Here is a 16,945-nt window from a genome sequence, read left to right as displayed (position 1 = left end):
ATGTAGTTTCAGCTTGATCCGGACACGTGTTTCGCAGGTTCGCAGACCCTAGGTGAGTATTCGGCCTCTGAGGTGAGTTTTCGGCCTCCACGGGTCTCCTAGGACAGCGTTGGACTCCTTTCGTGGACATGTTCACTGACCCTGCCTGGATGTCTCAGGAAACCTTGCGGTGTTAACACGGGACATCCCGGGGGGGGGGTGAGGTAAGTTGCTGGCCTCCCTGGGTCCACTAGGACAGCACGCAGGGCGGTGGTCTGGGGCCAACAGACCTTAAATGGGGCCAAGTCTTTTACTGGTGGCTAGCACCAACCACACAACAGTCCATCATGCACCTCACTGCACTCACACCAGATTAGCTTCCAAACCCTAATGCTTTAAATTTCTTAGAAAATAGTCTGGCTAACAGTTTGATAGAAAAAAATACTCAAGTAATGTTGGCACTATAATTTTGCTACTGTTATTGCTTACAATATTAATGCTTGTAGCTAAAACCTAACCATTATCTCACCCCAAAAAAATCAATTTCACACCTAAACTCACTTTGTATTCTTTCAAAAACCTAACCCTAACCCCCCAACCCAACTCCTAATCCCAACCCGCAATTGGATCCAATTGGATCCCCTACACCCGACCCCTTACCCTTAACCTTAACCTCTTTTCTTTTCACAGCAGACTCTACACATGTGTCTCAGACCCTAAAGGCATGACTCTGGTAAGAATATAACATACAATCAAACAACAACTCATTCTGATGACAGTTAAAAAAGGGAAATAAGACAACTACAATGTAGCCTGTGCAAAATAAGTCCAAACTGGAACAAAATTTTAACTCCAAATGCAAAACCTAACCCTAAAAATCTAATAAAATAAATAAATAAAATAAAATAAAATAACCCAAAACCTAATTAGGATCATTCCAATTTGGACTAATACACTAATCCGGACTAAATTTCCCCTAAATTTCCCTAGCATTGGCTCACTAAAAATTAATTAGGATTTCCCTGTCTTTATATTAAAAACCCAATCCAAAATGCATGAAATTGCATAATTATTACTGCAGATGGCGCCATTTGACAGCAGCACAATATGGGATGCGCCTATTTTCTCATGCACAGAGAGAATTCTGGATCTTGTAGAAAGAACAGAATTAAAGGCTAATATCTCAGCAACCGTTCAAGCTATCGACATGCTGTTTTTTTACCGTGTGCATTATAATCTCTTCTTTCAGAAGACATAAAAATAAAAAAGGCACAAAAAAATGTAAAATTTCTACCATCCTAGTGAAAACGGTTCACATAGACATCTAGTTTCAGCTTGATCCATGGAGATTTGAGCTGGGGGCGATTATGTCAGTAGAAGCCTGATTGTTTTCTGAGACTATTCCATTGGCAAAAGCTTTGGAATAAGGTAGGGAAAGAATCTGCTGACATACGCTTAACGCATGGAGACCCAACCCAGTAGAAGATTGATGGCTTCTTGAAGGATTTCATTTTGGAATTTGTAAGGAAGTCATCCGCTGGATTGCTACCCAGCCAGGGCCATCTGGAGGTGATGCTTTGTACGTTGCTCTTTGTACCTCTGGTTTAGCTAGGAAAAGGGAACAAACTGAGCATCTCGGATGCCTAGTGGTGTTAACAAAGAGGTGCTTGGCTGGTGCCCTGCCGTGTTTCCCGGACAGATAAGTTGCAGCCGCCGGACCCGTTTGCAGACCCAACGTGAGTATTCGGCCTCCATGGGTCTACTAGTACAGCGTTGGACCCGTTCACAGATCCTGTCTGTTAACACCGCAAGGTTTCCCGAGTCAAACAAAGAGTCATCCTGGGGGGTGGTGGTCTGAGGTCTACAGACCTTAAATGAGGCCAAGTCTTCTACTGGTGAATAGCACCAATCACACAACAGTCCATCATGTACCACACTGCACTCACACCATGTTAGCTTCAAATTTTCCTCATTGCATTTTAAATTTCTTAGAAAATAGCACAGCTAGCAGTTTGATAGAAAAAAAACAACTCAAGTAATATTAACAATAATAGTAACAATCATAGTGGTAACAATAATAACAAAAAATATTAGAAACTAAAATAAGAAAGGGAAAGATAGTAAAATGCTTGTAGCTAAAAAGTACCCATTATCTCACCCCAAAGAAATCATCAATTTCACACCTGCCCAGCCTAATCACCAAACACATGGTGGGAGGGATGGGTAGGCGAGCAGTAATATGCCCAGTCAGGCATAGGGAGTTGACCTGCTCAGTCCAGTGGCTCTCTCTCACTCTGCAAATGATAGATAATAAATAAATAAATGAATAAATGAGCAAATAGATAAAATATATAAATAGTTCAAGAAATCAATCAATACAGAGTAGATACTTAGTTTTAGAAGAAATAATAAATTTCTGATTGGACATGAGACACAAGCCAAGACTTGATCGACCTGTGGCTGGCCGCCTCAGAGGAGGGTGTATAGTGACTAAAGGCCGAAACACCCTGTGAATCTGAGGTGCACTACTGATGTGTCCTGAAATTTATAAAAAGACCATTTAATGACCTTAACCCTCTGGAGTCTGAGGGTATTTTTAGGGCCTGGTGAAGTTGTCATACCCTGACATTTGTGCTTTTTTCAGTTACTTATAAAGACATAAATGGCTAAAGTCTAATATCACTGTAATCAGCACAAACTACAATAATATGTGAGCAGCATTTATGTACATGATTGTGTTTTTGAGAAAACAATGTTTATGCATGGTTAGTGAAAAATGAAATATTTTAAATCACTTGAATAAGGCCATAAAACACATACAGAACATTGGTTCACAAGACTTTTGAGAACTGGATCTTGTAGCCTTGAGTTTTTGCTTCAAAATTATGTGAAAATCATCTTGTTTACTCGCTCACAGAAAACAATATATTGATTTAAATTTTCTAAGACACTTTTTGTTTGTAAAGGGCATATGCGAGTAGGCGTCAACTATCATGAATATTAATGTGATTCACACCTGAGAAGACAAAGGCCCGCATAATGAGCTGCATAATGAGCCTTTCAGGTAAGTGTGTGACTGAGAGAGGAGTTACAAGAAAGAATGTGGGGACAAAATAAATGTGTATTTTTTGTTTGTAGTTTATTTAGAATATTTAACTATCACACAATCACTTTAGAAGTTAGTAATAACACAGAAGACACAATCAGGAAGCCCACTAACCTACTCTGTCACATAGTACCCAGAATTGAACAGTTATACATCTTTGTGCCACTCTAGGAAGCAGTTCCTTTTCAGCTGAACACACAAGTGAACATCACATGCCTGGCATTTCCAAGTAGTGTCCTGACTCTTACCATGCTTTACCATGCACAGGTCCGGATTTCATGTACTGAGTCATTCCTGTGTCTCGGGGGCGTGTACGTGATCACCTGAATCACCTCAGCACATTTGCATATGAACAGAGCGCTCAGACGGAGGCGGGAACACATTATCTATAATGAGGCGAAACAGGAGAAACCGGACCAATCCTTACTTTCTTACGGATTACATAAAAATAGATTATTTTTTTTACTTGAATTTGTTTATTTAAAAGTAGACATTTCAAGCTTTCTATGCATATATTTATCTTGTATTTGAGGCAAGTATTCGCTGAGATTCGGGTTGTTTTATTTATGTGTGTGTGAAGAGTGGTGACCGAGACCGAGATGGCAGAGAACACACTCTGTTTATTTTCTTTATTCTACAAAAGCACAGTGTTTTGTTGTTATTATGTGTGTATACATATAAAAGTAGACCCTTTACAGATTCGATTGATGTATTGCTCTTGTCTGTACGATCGAAACTGAAAGTGTAATTGAAGTTCTTTTCGGCCTTAACAGGAGATTATGCCACAAAACGCGTATACGAGTTCATCGACTCCAGAGGGTTAATGTGTTTTCTGATTTGTTAATGTGTTTCTTGCACCGATTCAGACAACCCTGAAGCGGTAGGTATAGTTTGTGAAATGGAAACTTACCGATCATTGGACAAGACACCTGTTTAAAGATATACAGGTGAATGAAAGGTGTCTCGTCCGATGATGGTAAGTTTCCCTTCACAAACTATACCAACCTCTTCCAGGTTGTCTGACTTGTTAATGTGTTTTCGGATTTGTTAATTTGTTTTGCACTTCTCGGCCACCGTATTAAACCCTGAAGAAGCTGTTTCTATGCTCGTTCTCTTCCTTTCTCTGCTGCTATGTTATATACGTTGTCTGTAAACACCCCCCACCCCCTGGCTCCAATCTCTATCTCTCTTGTACCTTGTATCTCTAAAGTCCCCCATCCCCCCACACACGATAATATGCAACAGACATATGAGGTAAGGGGGGAAAACAAAGAATCTTCAATAAATAGAGAATTAAATATAAACAAAAAAGACCAACCAAGAGAAGTGAGCGAGTAGAATGAAAAAGGAGAAACAGAAAAAAGGAAAGAAGAGGGAGAAAAAGAGGTGATTACTAAGAGAAAAACACTGGTAGAATGGGGAGGTGTCTGGGACAAAGGGAGGGAGGGCAGAGAGAGTGAGGTGTGCTCATTTGCTCATGATAGAATGAGAGGGAGGGAGAGGGTGAGTACATGTGAGTGTGCCGTCATTCGTTTTTGAGCAGTGAGCAAGAACACAGCATCTCCGGATGGAGGAATCGAATCCTGAGTGAAGAGAAGAAATAAAGCAAGAGAACAAGGTCAACAGAGAAAACACATACCTATAACGATATATCTATAACCCAGTATACATATATCACTATACAGTATGCCTGTTTTCCACAAGCACCGGGTAAGAGAGCGTGTGTGTGTGTGTGAGAGTGTGTGTGTGTGTGTGTGTGTGTGTGAGAGAGAGAGAGAGAGAGAGAGAGAGAGAGCACGAGAGAGAAGCAGATTTATAAGGTGCCTCTTTACTCAACAACAAGCCACAACACACACACACACACACACGATATTGTGACACTCATCAGATGAACACTGTGTAGCCTACTGTGTGCACATGTAAAATGAGAGTATGTGGTGTAGTGTTTGTGTTGGTTGGGGAGGGGGGTGGGGATGTGGATGACTGTAACATAAACCTATACACACTAACTCAGAGTTAAGTGTTTTCCTTTATTATTCTGTGTTTAAAATGAATAAGATGTAGCCCACATATCATTTACAGCACAGACACACACTGTGTGGAAGCTGCAATCAACAAACACATATACACATACATATTTTTGGTTGCGTATTTGTTGTTTGTTTTACTGCTAATTCTATAAATTGAATTCAATACATTGGCCATTCTGGTTCTCAAGTAATCACAATGACACAAACGCATTCAGTGATTACTTAATTTGTCGTGTGTATCTGTTTTGTTATTTGTATACATAATTTTTGCCTTTTTTACTGTTTGTCTTTCTTCATGATACAGTTAAAGCATGAAAAATTTAATATTTGAATCTTTCTTACTGATATTTCAAACTGGTTACTTAGATATCTCAAGTTTCCAAACAGTTTCTGACTTCACCGCAGAGACACATTGGTTCGGGGGTCATTGCCACAGATGAATCTTAGTTAGTGGGCTACTGATATAATGGGTCAGGTTCTGATAATGCCATGAAGATGACCTGTTTTCGGGTCTCTAATTTTAGATTCAGGTTGTGGACATGCTGGCATGATTAAAGTCAGTTGATTTGATGATCTGGAATTTCAGCATGATCTAGAACTGACTGAAGAGCTGGATATCTGGGAATCTACAGGAAAACGTTCTAAGAGGGACCCACACACAATCCATCAACATTGTCATCATTGACCTGTGGTTACTTAGGTCAAGTAAGGCTATTCTCCATATGGTTAACTATTGATGGTTCTTCAGGTGGCAATACAGGCTATTCCAAAACCCACATTTTCTGGAGCATTTTATAATGGTATGAATTATGGTTTGGTGAATGGTAAGCCCTTTTTAGGTTTGTATGAAGTACCCACCTTTTATCTGTGGCATAGAAGAGATTAGGTCCAGGTAATGTCTCTCCCTGTTGGATAGAATTCAGTTTGAGGCAACATCTTTCCAGTTGTTGAAATTAAATTTCCTCAGGCTATATTTGAAGTTGATTTAGAAGCACTTTTTGACCACCATGACATTGCTGTCCTTCCATCAACCTTGCATTTAGAACCTCCTTAAGGATACATGTATTAGGCATCTGGCTAATGATGGCCAGACTATCTAATTTGGTGCTGCACTATGTTCTTTTAATGTATTCACTGTCTCCCAGACTTTAAGGAGAAAGGCATGTATATGGCACAGAAACACTGAAACATCTGCATTAAAGATCTTTGAAGAAATCTCAAGTGGACTAACAGCTTTGTTGTATTTTCATACAGATAATGGCATCTTGATAATTGTAAGTAGCTCTAGATTGGGGCATCTGGCAAATGCCAAATTATGTACTGTAAGTGTAAATCTCATGGGTCTGTGGGGGGCATATGGTTGATGGTATCCTGTTTCAGTGCTTTAAGGAATAAAAAAAAGTACTTTTTTTTCTTGAGCTCTTTCAGTCCATCCTTTTGAGAACAAAGGATTTAGGGTATTGTAATTTTAGGGTGTTGTAATATAAATTGCCTTGGTGGTGTTGAAAAAACCTTATGTTACCAGGGTATGCTAACCTTTGGAATACCAAGGCTAGGTTTTAGCCAATCAATTTTCTCCTATTTATAATTATTTCGAAATATAAATCTACTTGTAATGACGGACACACTGCATAGGATGTTGCAGCTTCTCCAATCTCCAGGACAGCCTCTACTAGAGGGTACTGACTACTGGACAATGAGCCTGGGACAGACCAAGAGCTCACTGGAGATGTTGAAAAACACAGCTGGCATGACATCCCAGACTCCTCCACATCTGGAAACATTTCAGACTATCTCAAACCACGTCTGTGAAGATCTGAGACTCCTCCAGTGGTCATGGAATCTGTGGCAAAACCCCATATGCCCATGAACCCCCATATTACAAAGAAAAAACAAACATTTAACTTTATGAAGACATGTGTAGGCAATTTTATAAGTGGAACAAATAGTTTTCAATTATCCTGGAACTAATAAAGTGTCTCACTCTCTCTGTGTGTCTCATTCTCTGTTTGTCTGTCCTTCTCTCTCTCCAGTTCTGACTCTAGGATATCCTCCAGTGTGCTGTCCATTTTTGTCTCGCCTCACTTGTGATGTGATGTGATCATGTAACGAATAAGAAGACTCCATTTTTTTCTGCCGTGATTGAGACATTTGACTTGTTCTCTTGTGCAATCAATCACTTGCTTTTCCTGTGTTTTAAAAGCCTGCCCACTTATTGTGGGTCAGGACATTTCTTATAGAAGATGAGCACGACCCTCTGTATCAGTTTACATTTCATCCTGCTTGTAGCTTTCACATCATCTGAATCAGCTAATCAGACTGAAGTGGCTGTGACAATGGAGGAAGAAGGGGTGGGGTCATCAGGCAACCGTTGCTGGGGTTATTATGATGTGATGGGCCAGTGGGACCCTCCATTTAACTGCAATGCTGGCACTTATCTGTTCTGCTGTGGCTCATGCTACTATCGCTTCTGTTGCCAGTTCAAAGGTCATAGCCTAGAACAGACAAGTTGCTCTAATTATGACACACCTGCCTGGGCCAATACAGGAAAACCTGCCAGTGGAAATGATGCCAACAATGCTAATGCCAATGCCATTACTAACACTAGCAATGTGCCCAAGCCAGACCACACGCACATGATTGTATATGTGATATGCGGTGTGGTGGCCATCATGATGCTTGGAGGAATCTTTGCAAAATTGGGTCTGGAGAGGAGCCGTGGAGGAGCTGGAGATACTGGCAACACCAGGTAAGATTGTACTGTAGTACAAATAGTACTTATAGGTTTAGAAACATCTGTATGTGAACAAAGCTCTTGTTAATTTAGCTCTTGACCACAGTACAGTGAAGTTAAAAAAAATCACTAAAATTGTAAATTGTGGGTATTTATATCCAAATTGGGTAAATTGTCTAGGATTTAACATACTTTTTATATCTTTAGCCTCTTCTTCATCAGCATAACAGTAGAAGCTAATGCCATGGTTATAAATAATTGTGACCAGAGGTAGTATATATAAAGAAAAATGCAGGACCTAAAGCTTAACCTTGCATAACACTGAACTGTACCTTGGAATGCTTAGAGAATCAAAAAATCTCCTTGAATTCTCAGCAGCATTTAAATAGTTACTGATGTTCCACAGGGTCCAGTACTCAGTCTTCTTCTGTTCTATCCTCACATGGGTTTTTATACCACTACTATACAGAAGATGGTCAACTCATTTTCTCCTTCCATCCCTCACCTTCACTATAGAGGAGTTCTGTATTTGTTTGTTTATTTATTTTAGTACCATGCAACCCATGTATATAATATATACATTTATGCACAATCAATATTTAATCAGATCATTAAATGATTATATATTTTACACTAGAACATTCTTCAGCACGCTCTAACGTGTGTTTGCCCCACCCAATCCTTAGCCCGTTATGACCTGCACACCGGTATGTTATATTTCATTAGTTACCTCCCCTATTTATACCTGTTGTCGTATGTGTTTTTTTTGTTTGTTTTATTTCTTGTAGTTGTGTGCTTTTTGTTACTGGGTTTTGTTTTCTGTTCCCTGACTGACAGGATTTACCAAAGGGGTTGAAGGAAGGTTTAGTATGCATTCCAGAAAACACTCATTCCAGAGTATTGTTTGAGATGTTGTTAGTAATTGGAGTGAAGCTGCTTTAAATTTGCTGTGTTTTAGTTCCCAATAACTGTCTGCGTGGCCTCTGCATACACTGTTTCCTAATTGCTGATATCCTTGTACAGTATCCACATGGAAACATGATCTTCTCAGCTGATCATTTTAGTAGATGAAGTCCTGTGGGTTCCAAGATATCTTCTCTCCTGGCTTGTAAGTGAGAAACCTTAGACAGACAGGTATTTCCTACAGTATATGCTTAACTCTATGCTGTTGATTCTGGTAAGTGGTTGCTTGTAATGTGGTTTCACACCAGATATTGGAGGAGATCTTATTATAAGATATTGGGGATCTGCTGGTGTATGTATTTACAAGCAATCAAGAGTTCTATAGTATGAAAGTCAGTGAGTATAGTGAGAAGATGCTGTGTGATAGATCAGAAATTATCTATTCAATATATGCAATTGTGGACAATCTGATCACTGTGGATCATGTTACACATCTCCTAACATAATGCTTGCACACTCTCTTTTTCAACTTCTAAGGGTTAGCAATAAAAAATCTATCAAAAAGCACAATTATGGCACTAAATTTAAAAGAGGAGGAAAACGACCAACAGATGGAGTAAATAAAGAATGGAAAAAAATGTTTCCTGTTTACCAGATATATATTTTTTCTGCATTTTTGAGGTTGGATGAAAAATGCTTACAAAAAATAAACATTTAATATTCTTTTTAACATTTGGACAGTTAAATTAAAATTGTTTAACAATGTAGAAATTTGCTATGACATATTTTAGGCAGTGTGTTCATAAACACACACACACACACACACACACACACACAAACTGTTGGTTAAACTGGACTGGAGCTTATAAAACTTTCTTTATTATTATTATTATTATTATTATTATTATTATTATTATTATTATTATTTAAAGCAGAGTCCATAAAGCACCGCATGTACAAGGCATGTTTGAGTAAATGGGGGTATTTCATCATCTGCATGTTTTATTATAACTGTACTTCACAACTGTTCAGATGAGTTTAGCTGCTTGTTTCACTTCAGCATGCTGACATACACACATTAAAACACTGAGCATGAAGTTGCTCATCACTAGACAGAATGCTGGTCTGTTTGGACAAGAGATGAAAGATGGTAAAATATATGTGACACTGGATTTCCATGGAGACAAATTAAGTCATCACATACACCCCCCACACACACACACCAGATGCCAGTCACTACGTTTAAAGAAATATGTTATTAAAAATTTATTCTTGAAGTGAAGAAATAAAAATAAAAAAATACCTCAATAAGCAGCACTGATGTTATAGCAAAGCAAAACTATAGCAGACTCTGTACATTAGAACAGCAAATAAAGTAAGATATATTTTTAAATAATCAGTTGGACTGCCAATGCAGGCAGGTGAGATTTTGACAATTATGATGATGAAGTCAGGTTTCTTCAGTTCACTCGGAGTAAAACTGCACTGTACTCATTGTCCAACATAAAAAGTATATTATAACATATAGGCAGATGGATGTGAACAGTTTAACTCTGTTAATAAAGTGTTTAATTCCATGTAACCTTTTTAATGTGAATACATTGTTTTAGTTTCCATATATTTATTGCTGTAGTGACAAAATTATGATGTGCAACTTCATAAATAGACATTAAATAGTGTTAAAATAGTGTTATAAATCTTCTCTCTTTAGAACACTGACAGAGCAGCTGAAGCTGCCCGGTGAGACAGAGTGCATGGTTCGAGGGACAGGACATCATCCGGTCAGATTGAATGAAATCTCTGGACACCTGATCAGAACTAATAATGGTGAGAAAACACTCAGCAAACATATCTATTGCAGAGATGCAATTTACTCACATTAAAATGACACCACAAACAATCCAACATTAAATAATCAAATAATGTTTCTGTGATCAAACATTGGCTGGGGTCTAAGTTCTAGTCTAAGTGCAAATCCAGCCTCCTTTAGTTGGACTCACTCCCTACATGTCTCTTCTTTTTACTTAGTTTCCCACTTTCACTGTTTACATTTTACAGAAGAAAAGAACATGACTATGTTTCACTCACAAAAATGTTTTCAGATGTTCCCTTGACTGCACTAAAGTAACATGTTAAAATCTCACAATAAATCATGTGTAGAAATTTTAATCAGTTACAGTGTGCTTTCATTTGGACTGGTATCATGTCTTAGATGTAGAGATAGATGGACAGCTAGATCGGCAGATGGAAATTCTATAACGATAGGGCAGATATAACTATTATAAATGTAAGAAAATATCTGGAAGCATACGCCTTCACACTTAAAACCCTTCTAATGTTCAAACCAAATCTATACCATGTGGATAAATATTTGAGACAATATCTCAGATCCCTCTTGAACATTCAAGTTGTTGCATCTGGGACTAAACACAGTCAAATATTGGAACAATTAAAAACAAATCATCAAAAACATAAAAACACTAACATATGAGACACTAAAGGTTATAAAATCAATCATAATATCAGTTTTGGTTTGCAAATAATTTAAAATGAATAAATTCTGGATATGAGAGAATCCCTGTAATCACTATGGTGTTGTATAGGAAGTGGCTTAGTGAAGTGGGCTTATTAAAATATAATTTACTAATGCTAAGCCAAAACCTACTGAGATCTCACAGTATCCATCTGTAAGAGTACACACACACACAGGCACATAAACAAATTCTAGCATACGCCCTTGTCTGAAGTGACTTACAGAAACGCTTTGTAGCCTTTATTAGAAGCACATCCTCATGCTGCCTGCAATCAGGGATTTTAATCAGGGGTTTGATAACTGCTAGTTTAAAATTAGGCACATAGACAGTGATAAGGAAATAATTTATTTTAGGAATATAAATATAAGAGGCTTCTAACATTATCTGTTTAAAGAAACATCTATGTCAGATTTTGTACACAAGGTGATGATATTGAGGAAGATCTTGGAGTTAAAGGAATAGGGTTGAGCTACATTATCATTATAGCCCATATTTTACTGCAGTCAGGGAAAAGTTACCGAAGCAGTCACATACTTTACACAAGTGAGACTTGCATGACTGAACAATATGATTCAGTACATGGAAGTGAATGAAAACTATTGAATCATTTGAAATTTGTTTGTTCACAAACAAAACCACTACTGTGAGGTTTCACTGTCTGCTGAGCATTACAACAGTTAATTCCCTTTGGGGGGATTTTATCCAAACATAAAATATGTTGATTATCCCATTTAAAATTTCCTTTACTTACAGAACATATAACAGCCAGAGACCATTATAGGAGTTTCAATCTGATGGACAACACATATCGCCAGTCATCACCTACGACTTTCCAGCCCATTGCTTTCCATTCCAAAGAAAAACCATTCCTCCTTCCACCAGAGATCCATGCTCCTGTCTCAAACACCATAACACCGTCCCAGATACCCAAGTCCAAGATCTCTATTACCAACGATCATCCGCTGACCTCCAACTCAGCCTTTCAAACCTGGGAATCAAGTAAAAGTCCTGCAAAGTTTCATTTCTCTCTCACTGGCCAACAACAGCTATCCGTGTCCCAGCCCAACAGCCGAGGTCATGACTACATAAACAAACTCCAGTTTAGAACAGAGACCCTGCCGGAACTGGTCTATCAGCCATTAGGTTATGGACGTTCCCCACAGGCGCTTCCCAAACACAAGGGGCTTCACACAAACAGCAAGACAGAAGTGACTGTATGAAAGAGATGGAGCAGGGCATAGAGGGAGAGGAGTAGAGAAATGTGGAGGAAAATCGGCACTAATACTTGGAGCATAGTAGCTTGGAAAAGGAATAGGAGTTTAAAAAGCTGTAATAAAAAACATTTTTTCTCACTGCCTAAAGAGCCCCAGATAGGCAGAGAAAGTAATTTATATTCTGCTAAACATGTGTGGCATTTCCTGTTAGTAAAACATTATATACCAAACAGGATAGATCTTGAGTCAGCAGAGAGTCTCTGTGAAATCTGGGCTTTCCTTTTTACTCAATTTTCCGCTCTGTCACTCAGTTGTCTGATCCAGTAAATGAAATGTGGTAAACATTATGACCACAGTAGCAATGCATCTCAATGTCTCCAAGTTCCTCACACATGACTGGACCTGTGCTGTTAACTCTCATTAACCTCCAACTAACACTGACAGAGGAATCATAAAAGTAGCTCTGGAGTTATGGCTAACACCAGACCGAGGCTAGCAAGTGCCATTTTAGCACAGAGATGTAAAGCACTTTCATAGATGGAGTTCACACAACTAACAAAATCTATACTCTTAATTCAGGTACTGCTGATTTAAAGGCTTTATCATCAGGACTGATGTTGTTGGGATTAGTTGTGCGAGATTGCTATACATTTGATAGATTTGGATTAACAGTGTAAAAAGTAATTGAGAGCAAAATGAGCCTGTGCTAGGATTTGGGCTTGATTGTGTTAAAAATCTTGATAGGGTAATATTGGATTGACAGCATTTAAATGAGACTGTTGCAGTTAACAAAATCATTCACAAAAAATAAATGCTAAAATAAACCCAGAACATTTAACATGTTCTAGTTCTAGTTCACCACATTTAGTGTTAGTAAATTTGGTTTCAGGAGTCACTTGTGAAGGTCACAGATAGAACGTATATATCAGATGTCAGAGCATTGTTAGGAACAGCCTTCACCTGAGGGAAGCATTAATCTCTTAAGAATCAGGAGACTCTGCTTTTCTGTTTGATAGACAGCCAGCTTTGTTTAATACTGTCTTGTTATTGACAAATGGATGTTATTGTCTGTTAGCAAAAAGGAAGGATAGGCTGGATTTACACACTGCTACACTGATCAGGATAAAGTTCTTATTGTGTTTGACTTTGGCATGAAGAAGGTTTGATGCCTGGCAGATGTCTGAGGTATAATTATTTTAAAGATTGATTCTCAGGAAAAGGGGAAAAACATGCAGCACTTGAGATATTTTCCTGTGATAATGTATAATAAGACTTGATCTTCCTCTCGCTCTGTCTCTCGTTCCTCCTCTTACTCACCAGTTCTATTTTAAGAAACAGTTCATTTCCACTGCGGAATCAGTTGCCAGGACAGATCTGCTGAAGTGCCATCGCGAGTTTTCCCACAGTGAGGATACGATTGTTCAGCTGATTGATGTGAGATTGCAATAATGCAGACTGGGCCTGTTCCAGGTTTGGCCATGTGACTAAATTAACTCGGCACAGTGTGATCTGTTGTTTCCATGGAGACACCTCCTGTCGATGCCTGAAGGACTCTGCAAGGACAAACATGGCTGTAGACGCCATTTTTATCTCTTGAAGCAGCTGATCAGGCCTCAGACAGCCATGAACGGGAAGTTAAGCAGTAAGGTCACGTTTAGAAGATTTCAGGCTTTTGAATAAAACTTTTTATTCTTAATAAGATTTTCTACACAGTACATATGATGAATAGATTCACCATGAAAGCCTGGTATGATATTATGAAGCTTTCAGGCATGAAATCTGCCTACACTAATGCCAACTAATTATGCAAGTTTTTTTATTCGAATGTTTCTTGACTTTCTGTGTTTTAATCCCAGTGTTTGTCTTTAGCAATACAGAACCTAAAAGAAAATTGCTTCCAGAATGTGAAATTAAATTTTATTACATTTTAAAAATGTCTTGAAACCACATTTGAGGTTTGGGCTGCATGTAGAAAATTATATTTTGCATTTAATCACATTTAATAATTACCTTTAAGTGTACATTTGATTCTACTGTAATATGTTGAACATTTCACTCTTTACAGTTTACTGGTAGACAATTGTAGAATTATTTTGTACAATAAGGGCTTATTAGTGCGGAATAATCTGATTTCAATTCAACTGAAAGTAGCATGGAAATAAATCTGCAGAAAGCCATGATTAAGTGTTCGGGACAGACAGCATGGTGAAGCACTGACATTATATTAGTATTTTTTTAATCAAATTTATTTATCATAAAATACAAGAAAAATTAATAATCCAGTGCATAATGATTAACCATTGGTCTACAGAAATATGTAAACAATTATGTATGCAAATTCCTGTATGAATATTTATGAGCATGTGCATTTCTTTATCCCCTCCTTCAAATACTGGACAGTTTTCAGTTAAAAACCAGTGGGTGATTAATTACTCATTGCTGAGCTGAATAAAGTATTGGCACCCTTTTCCCCATCACTCAGCTCACATTGTTAGAGCTTTAATAATTGTTTAAAAAATCTGTAAAGTATCAAATATAGCACATCATCTTCATGTTGGAATCCTGAACCTCAGACCAACGTATCACCCTCTGTTCCTCTCCCTCTCTCAATCTGATATTCTGTCTCCTTATCCTTCCCTGTACATTCTGCATTAAATCGCATGAAGCATTCACTGATGTAGAATAGTTATTATCTCTTTGTTCTGAGTGAAGTGTCTGTGTACACATTGCTATAATGTTATAAAATGAAATGCAAGCAAGGAAAAACAAAATGTCTGTTCTGTCACTTGTGTGTGTGTTTGAACAGTTACGGTGCAGTGCAGAAAAGTGACCTGTTTTTTAAAGCTCATTTGTAGCAAATGTTATTATCATGTTTTGTGATGAACTCTTAAAAAAATTTAACTCACAGTGATGTCATCTATATTGGGCAGATGTCAATGAATCAGTGCTAAAATATTTGGGGATATTTTTTCTCCCTGCCCCTTTATAGTCAGACTGTTAAGACAGTGTTTAGTGTTTTAGAGTGTTTAGTGTCTGAACATCAACTCTGTCCCTTTCATATCACAATGTAAGAAGTTACCAACCACTCAGTAGAAGGTCATTACACATGGACAAAATCCTATTTAGTAAAAGCCTTTATTTATGCAACATTACTCTGGTTTTGATGTTTTGTGAATTTTATGCACTTTTTAACTTTATAGAAGAAATCAGTCTTTGTATGAATTTGGTACAAAATTAAATTAACCTACTCACTGCTGTGCCGTGTGTGTGTGTGTGTGTGTGTGTGGGGGGGGTGTTACTAAAAAGCTTGTTTCAGCATACCCAACTGTTTAATAATTTCATTTTGTAACACTCTATTTAGTGTATATTTAGTGTATATTTAGTGTATATTTAGTATAACTCTACATGTTATTACATTCATGTGCATGTAAAAACAAATAATAAAACCTTAGCAGCAGAAGAGATGAAATAAAGGTCTTTTGCTAAATAACCCCCTTTTCTCCACATATACAGACACACACACACACACGCGCGCACACACATTTTAGCAATGATTGGATGAAGTGGCAGAAATGAAGAATGTGGTAGGGGGTAAAGCTGCAGTGCAATGAGTACTAAGCTCTCTCTCTTTCTCTCTCTCTCTCTCTCTCTCTCTCTCTCTCTCAGACGTACACGATAGATCTCTCATAACCACACAAATGTATTCATTATACACAGATAGTCTCGCTAATCTTTTAGTCAACTGCCTTTTACAATCCTTTTTTTCACTTTTACTCCCAACACACACACACACACACACAGTAAATATACAGCACAGATCATTTCTACAAGAAATCTAAAATCATTACAGTACTACAGAATTTCTCTACACTAAAGACAGACTTTGGATTACTACAAGAACCATCTTTCAGTCAGACTGTCACAAACTACACAGTGTCAGGGATCAGCGCGGACCTTTGGACACGTGTGAATGTTTTTATTATTGTCACGTGTCTGCCACGCCTTCGTCCCTCCTCCCTGTCTCCTCACCTGTTTCCCATCCTGTGATTGACTGTGTGTGTATTTATGTGAGCCACGTTGCCGACGGCAGGGCGGATTCATTAGTGTATTTAAGTTAGATTAAGTTACGTTAGTTCCCCGTGTCGTGTGGATGTCTGTTTGTTTCCCTTGTGTATTAAACCCCTATCATTTGAAGCTATCCTGCCGACGGGTCTGTCTCCTTTCCACCGGATCCGGGGGCCTGACACACAGCCACATTTTCTCCACTCATAACTCCAAACGGGACATTATTTTATAGTCCTTACTCTGTCTGTTACTGTTATGGCTCATCTGTAGAGTGAAACTATGTTTAAATAATGTGAGAAACAATATAATAATGCATACAGGTAGAAGTTTATTAAAATTTTAAAATAAACCAGAAACATTTTCAGGATTAGTGCAGAATT

At 38.1% G+C, this 16,945-nt stretch overlaps 1 protein-coding gene across 1 annotated transcript; it reads left to right on the top strand.

Annotated features, from left to right (window-relative positions):
• The first annotated feature begins 4,615 nt into the window (after nucleotides 1–4,615).
• Nucleotides 4,616–13,178, top strand: LOC132842490 (protein shisa-8-like). Its single transcript, XM_060865218.1, has 4 exons — nucleotides 4,616–4,795; nucleotides 7,149–7,864; nucleotides 10,464–10,579; nucleotides 12,040–13,178. Exons 2-4 carry the CDS (start codon nucleotides 7,359–7,361, stop codon nucleotides 12,504–12,506), a joined length of 1,089 nt encoding a protein of 362 aa, XP_060721201.1. The 5' UTR covers nucleotides 4,616–4,795; nucleotides 7,149–7,358; the 3' UTR covers nucleotides 12,507–13,178.
• Nucleotides 13,179–16,945: the final 3,767 nt, after the last annotated feature.

The sequence above is a fragment of the Tachysurus vachellii genome, chromosome 3, assembly GCF_030014155.1.
Source record: "Tachysurus vachellii isolate PV-2020 chromosome 3, HZAU_Pvac_v1, whole genome shotgun sequence".
NCBI lineage: Eukaryota > Metazoa > Chordata > Actinopteri > Siluriformes > Bagridae > Tachysurus > Tachysurus vachellii.
This window is presented reverse-complemented; position numbering and strand designations above follow the sequence as displayed.